Source organism: Otolemur garnettii, unplaced genomic scaffold (assembly GCF_000181295.1).
Source record: "Otolemur garnettii isolate 467f Iridium unplaced genomic scaffold, OtoGar3 scaffold00181, whole genome shotgun sequence".
Lineage (NCBI taxonomy): Eukaryota > Metazoa > Chordata > Mammalia > Primates > Galagidae > Otolemur > Otolemur garnettii.
The window spans coordinates 104,869-113,744 of NW_003852576.1; the positions used below are offsets into that span (position 1 = coordinate 104,869).

The following is an 8,876-nucleotide window of genomic DNA, read 5'->3' on the forward strand; positions in this document are numbered from 1 at the left end:
TCCAGGTCCTGGTGGCCTATTTCTTGGCTTGGGGCCCCTTCCTGCAATTCCAAAGCACATCCCTCCAGACTCTGCTCCTGTCATCAAATCACCTTGTCTTCTTTGTAGTCAAATCTCCTACCACCTCCCTCTAATAAGGATACTTTTGACTACATTTAGGGCCAACCCGAGGGCAACATAGTAAGACTCTCATTCTCAAAAAAAAAAAAAAACAATCAGACCACTTAAGGATTTTGTAGTGCTTACTGAAGACCTTGAGAGTATATTCCTGAATAGACCACTTCAAATGTTAACCACCCTGAGGGCATAAATTAAAACTAATTAACAGGTCATCTGTCACATGAAGTATTTTAGAAGATGTTACAAACAGTATAACGACATGTTTAGGACAGAGCATGTCATATATCAAAGTGTCCACAATGGTTTTAGTTATTTTTTTGCCCATAAATGTTTGTCATAATGAGATTGAGTCTTGTGTCTCTGCTTATAGAAAATGAAAATATTTTGGAGCTTCTTAATAATCCAGATTAATAGTAAGGGTTTTCAAGTCAGCTTACCAAGAAATAAAAAGACTAAACCATGGGTAGTGGCTGATCCTGTAATCCTAGCACTTTGGGAGGCTAGAGCAGGTTAATTGCTTGAGCTCAGGAGTTTGAGACCAAACTCAACAAGAGTGAGACCCCCATTTCTACTAAAAATAGACAAACTAGCCAGGTATTGTGGAGGGCACCTGTAGTCCCAGCTACTTGAGAGGATGAGGCAAAAGGATCACTTGAGCCTAAGAGTTTGAGCTAGGAAGGACACCAGGGCACTCTACCCAGAGCTACAGAGTGAGACTGTCTCAAAAAAAAAATAATAATACAATCCCTACAACTGACTTATGATTTTAAAAAAAAAGGGAGGGAATAAAAGTGATATTGAAGTGTTATTTATTCATGGGTTCATTTTCCTTATTGGTTTTGTCCTTTGGACTCAAGCAAGGATGGGAGAAATTAAGACAGATATCTAGGCTGTGGCAATCAAGCAATGCCCTAGGCCCCAGGTCAGCATTTATTTGCTATAACAGGTCAGATAGTAAACATTTTAGGCTTTGCGACTTTGCAGGTCATGTGATCTGTTTCAACTACTCAGCTCTGCTGTTGTGGTGCCAGAGAAGCCATGATGTATGGTATGTAAACAAAAGGGCCAATGAAATGTTATTTATCAAAACAGGCAGAAGGCAAGTTTTGGCCTGCAGGTTGTAGTTTGCCAATCCCGTGTCTCAGGCCAGTCCTGACTCAGAGGTTTTTACAAAGATTTTATAAACTGCCCAGTGATTTTTGAGTACCCCTAAGTCATTTCCCCTCCCCTACAGAAACCACAGTAACAACCCCTTTCTGTGCAGTGGCCTTGTGTCATTCTTTACTATTTCAGCGAGCCTTGACAGCCCACGGCCAACCTCGAATATCCTAGACCTCATATACCAGCTAGAGGGAGGACGGCATTCATTGCCTTTCTTACCCATAGACTTGTTTGCCAGAGCATTATCACTGAATTCAAGGTCTGGCAGGGACTTTTGTTTAAAAGTAACATCCTCTTTATCATAACTCATTAAAAATGTGTTGGTAAGACATATATGAGAATAATTTGTCCTAATAGTTGCATTTTTATCACTGTTATTAACAATAATGAAATGGGCTCGGCGCCTGTGGCTCAAGAGGCTAAGGCGCCAGCCACATACACCTAAGGTGGTGGGTTCGAATCCCCAGCCCGGACCCGCCAAACAACAATGATGGCTGCAACCAAAAAATGGCCAGGCGTTGTGGCAGGTGCCTGTAGTCCCAGCTACTTGGGAGGCTGAGGCAGGAGACTCACTTGAGCCCAGGAGTTGGAGGTTGCTGTGAGCATGATGCCAGGGCACTCTACCCAGGGGGATAGCTTGAGGCTCCGTCTCAAAAAAAAAAACAATAATGAAATGAAAATACATCCTAACTCAGTTCACTAGGAGGTGAGGGAAGGAAAGAAAAGATAATGGGGAAATACAGAGTCATTTGGAACCACCTGCTGTAAGAGAGCTCCTGAGCATCTCTGAAACATCAGTAGGGCTCAGCAGGAATATCTGGGGAGCTTCCCACTGTGTCTGAGAAACCATGTTAAACTATGAGAACAATATACTCCTTTCCATTCTATCCTTGTATTTCCCTGACTAAATAAACTATTGTCCCAGGCCATGACCAACTGATCCCTGACAATACATACATATATATATACACACACACACACACACACACATATATATATATATCCGTCTTTCTTGCTTTGAATCTCTGATGACACTGCAAAGCTAAATTACAGGTATTTATTTGATAAGCACTTGAGTACTTCTATGTTTAGTCTCATAATTGCTACCTCTATAACACATAAAGTCAGATTACATAAATACTTTTATAGATAATACTCTTAGTTCCCATGTACATACCGTTTCATGCCACGTAAGAGATTCAGGAAAGTTTCAAGATGGCACTGTAGGTTTATATTAGTTTGCTATTGTGGCCATAACAAATTACAATGCAAATGTATTCTCTTCCTGTTCTGGCAGTCAGAAGTCTGAAATCAGTGTCTTTGGACTACAGTCAAGGTATGGGCAGCCAGCCGGTTCTTCTGGGGTCTCAGAGAGAGTGGTTTCCCTGCCACTCTCCAGGTCCTGGTGGCCTATTTCTTGGCTTGGGGCCCCTTCCTGCAATTCCAAAGCACATCCCTCCAGACTCTGCTCCTGTCATCAAATCACCTTGTCTTCTTTGTAGTCAAATCTCCTACCACCTCCCTCTAATAAGGATACTTTTGACTACATTTAGGGCCAACCCAGATAACCCAAAATCATCCCCCCATTTCCAGATCCTTAATCACATCTACAAAGTTCCTTTTACCATGTAAGGTCACACTCAGGGGTTCTGGGGATTAAGTCATGGATATCGTCATTATTCAGCCTCCCACGAGGTTACATGAAGTTTCTTATTAGTAGAAGAAAGTTTAGTCCTGCTAGATATAATTTAATTATGCAGGGCTTTAAATGAAAGCTTCATAATTCAGATTAAAGCATAAAGTGTTTATAATTGTGTTGACAGATAATAAAAATGTCTGATGATGCTGGTGACACCTTAGCCACTGGAGATAAGGACAAAATTACTGAGATGCCCAATAGTGATTCTTTACCTGAAGATGCTGCAGAAATGCGTTGTAGTTCAGCTACAATTTCAAATGTGCCAACGCCAGGTGGTCCCACAGAAGAGGGGCATGAAACCGCAGCTGTTCAGGGTACAGAAACTGAAGCCGCTGAGTTCCTTGAGCAGCCCAGAGACACCAGGGCCACAGAGCCACCTCTCAACGGAGAAGTGCCTGAGGATACACTTGCTGAATGCATTGATTCTGTCAGCCTTGAGGCAGAACCAGGATCTGAAATACCCCTGAAGGAGCAGAATGACCCGGTAAGAGTGATAGATGCATCCAGTTCATTTCAACCTGAGTTCTTAACTGATACCATGTGCAGAGCTTAGCACCAAGCTCTGTGGGTGGGAACTGGGAGTTCAGAATGTACTATGTCATTACCTCTATCTTAAAAAACGTGTTGGGGGCAAGGCACAGTGGCTCACACCTGTAATCCTAGCATCCTGGGATGCTGAGGCAGGTGGATTGCCTGAGCTCATGTGTTTGAAACTAGCCTGACACAGAGTGAGACCCCATTTCTAAAAATAGCTGGGCATTGTGGTGGGCGCCTATAGTTCCAGCTACTTGTGAGGCTGAGACAAGAGAATCACTTAAACCCAAGAGTTTGAAGTTGCTGTGAGATATGACACCATAGCACCCTACTTTGAGGATGGCAAAAAAAAAGTGTTAGTAAAACTAACACTTATAGTAAAACTATAAGAATAATTTGTCCTAATAATTACATTTTTATAGTTGTTTTATAATTAATTAACATTAATAACATCCACTAATTATAGGACACAACCTATGTGCCAGGCCCTCTCCTAGCCACTTTACATACAGTATCATTCAGTTCAAAGTTGGGTATTACTAACCCCAATTTATAGATGAGGCAACGAGGCTCAGAGAAGTCAGCCTGTCCTGGCCTACACGGTAGTAAAATATCAGACATAATGGCCCTGGATGATTAACAAGGCTGATTCAGTCCTGAACAAGTCAAGTGCTATAAAACTACTTAAATTCCAATGCACATTTACAAATCCACTTTGGAGACCTTCAGCATTTAGGTCCCTATTTTATCAACACACACCACCTTCCAGGGGCCAGTGGCAGATCACACTTGTTGCTCCTTCCCCTCAATGCCTGCATCTGTCTCTAAGGGGGATAGACTAGGCCAGCATCTCCCTGTCGGTACCTTATACTACGCCAATACAACTGCCCCAGCTGGGTTTTCCTAATGCCGCCACCTCCACCATCATCATGAAAGTGGAAGACGGCCCCTGTCTTTCTCCTGTCCAGATTGGACTACCTTCTTGAGCAATGGTACTAGGGTGGATTTGAGGTCTTCCCTCCACTGGGAGTTTGGATCAGATATGGTAAACATCCACAAGATTTTGTTTATGAGTTCTGAGAGTTTCCAGGCCCTTTAAAGCCAGCTATAGAATCCCTAAAATATTAAGAGCAAATTCTCAATTCTAGTTGGACATAATAACCATTGGGGGAGATTTGAAACGTATTGATGCCAGGATACCTACCCCAAGGATTCCCATTCAGCGATCACGCATCAGTCTTGGATATCAGTATTTTTTGAAAGTATACCAAGTGGTTCTAATGTTCAATGGGGATTGAAAACAACTGTTCCAGGCTAAGGAACTTTCAAGGTCCTTTTTATGATTCTTTGATTTGGTGATCTTCACTATCATTCCAGCTCTAAAATTCTGTGATGGCTCAGCACTCATAGCACAGTTACGGCATTGGCCACATGCACCAAGGCTGGTGGGTTGGAACCCAGCCTGGGCTGGCTAAGCAACAGTGACAACTGCAACAAAAAAATAGCAGGGCATTGTGGCAGGCGCCTGTGGTCCCAGCTACTTGGGAAACTGAGGCAACAGAATTGTTTGGGCCCAAGGGGTTGAGGTTGCTGTGAGCTGTGATGCCACTGCACTCTACCGAGGAAGACATGGTGAGACTCTGTCTCAAAAAAAATAATAAAATAAAATTCTGTGATGCTTAAATAATGTTTCAAAAGCATTCTGAGAACAAATCTGTTTGTTCTTTTGGCCACTGGGAACTCTTCATTTATTAATCTTTAAGAAAGATATGATAGTCAAGCAAGGTGGCTTATGCCTGGGAGGCCATCCTAGCACTCTGGGAGGCCAAAGCAGGTAGATTGCTTGAGCTCAGGAGTTGGAGACAAGCCTGAGCAAGAGCAAGACCCTGTCTCTAAAACACTCAAATCAATTCAAGGCAGGGGGTGGGGGTGGGGAACAAGGGAGCTGGGAGAGAGGGGAAAGGAGGATGGGCGGGCTCCCACTTAATGGGCACAATGTTAAGATGTATGGCACTCTTCTTGGGGGTGGGACACAGTTATAAGAGGGATGCAGATGCAAACATTGTAACCTAATTCTTTGTATCCTCAAACTAAACTGAACAATTAAAAAAAAAGACCCTGTCTCTACTAAAAATAGAAAAACTAGCCAGTGATGGTAGTACAAACCTATACACCAGGCTGAGGCAAGGGGATCACTTGAACCCAAGAGTTTGAGGTGGCAGTGAGTTAAGAGGACACCACCACACTCTACCCAGGGTGACAGACTGAGACTCTATCTCAAAAAAAAAAAAAAGAAAAAGAAAGAAATGACAACAGCCACACAGGAAATAAAGGTGGGACATTAATAAACTGTAAACCTGCCAATTTGCATGGACCACATGCAAAGAGATGGACCACAAGAGCATGTCAAACAGTCCACCCAAAACAGGGAAATGGCTCAGTAGTAAGGAGTCAAGCCAAGTCTTCCCAACTCTAGAACAAGTTTCCCCCCACACTCCTTCTCTTGTGGGGAATTATGGCTCCCATTTTTTATTAGGTATATAAAAGCTACTGTTAATAACTATCCCAGTGTGGTAAGAAAAGTATTACTTGGCCACACTATTCTGCCCTGAGATGACTTAAAGGAACTATATAAGGTCCACTAATTCAAAATCCCTGTGTTGCTGAGAGATAAACCGTCCTGATAATTAAAATAGGATTTAATGAAGATAGCACAGTAAAAAAATCAGTATTTTCTACCACATCTGCTTTCTTAAGTGTTTTTGATCAATTTGAATGAATCCTGTTTTGAAAACACTTTCTAAACCACCTCAATGCTACAGGAATAGAGGCAGTTGGCATCAGTTTCTCCCTGCCTCCCTGCAGGACACTGATAGCATTTGAAAGACTTTGCAAAGGTGAGCATTTCCCCCAAGGAAGCATCACAAAAAGATCGGAATAAAATCCAGACATTATGTGTTGTGGCTCTGGATGAACGTGTGTGCCATTGCGTCTGGAGCTCAGAAGGAGCCAAGGCATGGGGCCAAGACCTGTAAGTATGTTTGTTCTAAGAAAGACAGAAAGCCGATATCCCTGGCTGAAAGGCCTTGAGGGGAGAGGGTATCTCTTTCACCAGGTCATATTTATACCCTTCTGTGTAGTCTCTTAAGATTACCAGAAAAGGGGATTTACTGTCTTTAGAGGTATTATCAGAAAAGGGGGGTTCTGCTCTCTCTCTCTCTCTTTTTTTTTTTTTTTGCAGTTTGTCCAGGGCCGGGCTTGAACCCACCACCCTCAGCATATGGGGCCAGCTGAGCCACAGGTGCTGCCCTGCTCTCTCTTATTGATGTATCCTTTTATCTTAAGTGAATATTAGAAGTTAGTTTTCTGCCTTATTATCAAGTGTACTGAGTATCATTCATTTATTCTATTTTATTTTCCCTATCAGATATTAAGAAGAAGTCTTTAGGCAGTGGTGCAAGTAAACTCTTTATCTATTGATCCTAAAGAGAATAAATTCTGCAAAACAAATTTTTTAATCAAAAGTTCATTTATAAGTTGAGCGTTTCCATCTTGTTTGTAGACCCCCCCCCAAGGAATGGCAGGTTCTGTAGGAAAACAGCCAAGTGGAGAAGCTTATTTGATCCTAGGTGTGTCTAAGCCTGGCAAAAATCTCATCACCCCTTTTAAATAAGTGTCTATGGGAAAAGGCCTGCTTTACTAAAAAAGAAGAAACTGGCAGAATAGGCTTTGAAGAAGTACAAACAGAATCTTCTAGGCCATAGTAGATTTTGTGATGATGTGTACTTTTTTTTTTTTTTTTGAGACAGAGTTTCACTATGTCGCCCTCAGTAGAGTGCAATGACATCACAGCTCACAGCAACCTCAAACTCTTGGGCTCAAGTGATTCTCTTGCTTCAGCCTCCCAAGAAGCTGGGACTACAGGGGGCCATCACAAAGCCCAGCTATTTTTTGTTACAGTTGTCATTGTTGTTTAGCTAGCCGGGGCCGGGTTCGAACCTGTCAACTTTGGTATATGCGACTGGCGCTATAACCACTGTGCTATGGGCGCCGAGCTGGGACTCTGTATTTTTAAGGTGTTCCCTTAGATGGTACTCTTGGAACCACTAATACTGGGACATAGAGGAGCTAGTTGGGGAACAGGGAGGAACTGAGAAGATGTTAAGTCCAGTATTAAACATGCCATGTGACATCCAAGTAAAGATATTTTGTGGACAATTGGTTAAAATGGTCTGGAGAGAGATGTGGTTTAGAGACTCTCTGCACTTGGACAGTTATTGAAGTAATGGAAGAAGGTGAGACTTCCTATTTAAGCAGAGAATAACAGAGGCCAAGGACTTAGCCCTGGACGCCCCCTGTCTCTGAGCCAATTTGCTCCTACACAGCTCTTAGACTTTGACAGATTATGAGAGCCAGCCAAGAAAGTGAAGCAGTGAGAGTTACCTCCTTCCTCCACAATCTCACCACCACCACATTCTATAAATGAAGACAAGTCTCAGATCACCTTGTACCCCACTGATGTTTTTTAGTGAAACAGTACCTAACACAAGAGTTAAAAATAGTCCATGAGAACAGTTTTTCAGGTACGCTTGAGAATGTGCCATTGTTCTGTCTATACTTTTAAGTGCTTTGACCACCTTGAGTGAAAGGTTCACTCAGGGCACCTGCCTAGATTTCAGAGATAGGTTTCTTTCCTGATAGTTGGCATCCAGGAAGCAGAATTCCCCAGAGCTAAAAAGTGGGTGGGCAGAATCCTTTCTTACACCCTATTCATGTAAAGGTAGGAAGAGCCTCTGAAATACATTTCACCATCTACAAATCTTTAATGCCGTTAATTCCACCATCTAGAATCCTGCGCAGATTTTGAGGAGCTAGTAAATAGTCCGCCATGCTCACCAATTAAAACACACTTTTGCAATTCAGTATGCTAAATAGCAAAGCATCAGGTGTTACTGGAGACACGGAATTGCTCACTGCCTCTCAAGTATGATTTTCCTGATTAGAATGCTGGGTGACCACCCAGATTGTACATATGTTATGGGAATGCTGCCAGCACTTAGAGTGTAGTTTAACCTGCCAAGCACCCATAATATCACAACATGCACCTAGAAACATTCTGAAGTCAATAGCTAAAATCATAATACTAAAGGATGGCAAGAAAGTAAGAGTCAGAAGCTAGGGCATGGACACCTTCAGAACAGAACTGTCTATTGATATAAAAGTGGTGAAGCTTTGCAACTACTCAGAGGTCAAAAGGTAAAGAAATTAAAATGGGTCCAGGGGACTCAGCGCCTGTGACTCAAGAGGCTAAGGCGCCAGCCACATACACCTGAGCTGGCAGGTTCAAATCCAGCCCGGGCCC

At 42.6% G+C, this 8,876-nt stretch overlaps 1 protein-coding gene across 1 annotated transcript in view; it reads left to right on the forward strand.

The window, feature by feature from the left end:
• The first annotated feature begins 3,109 nt into the window (after positions 1-3,109).
• The window catches only part of FAM114A1 (family with sequence similarity 114 member A1), a 57,370-nt gene continuing 51,603 nt past the window's right edge, over positions 3,110-8,876 (forward strand). Inside the window, exon 1 of the mRNA XM_003800679.1 lies at positions 3,110-3,464. Within this exon, the coding sequence (XP_003800727.1) occupies positions 3,114-3,464 (351 nt within the window). The 5' untranslated portion in view covers positions 3,110-3,113. The remainder of the gene's footprint in view (positions 3,465-8,876) is intronic.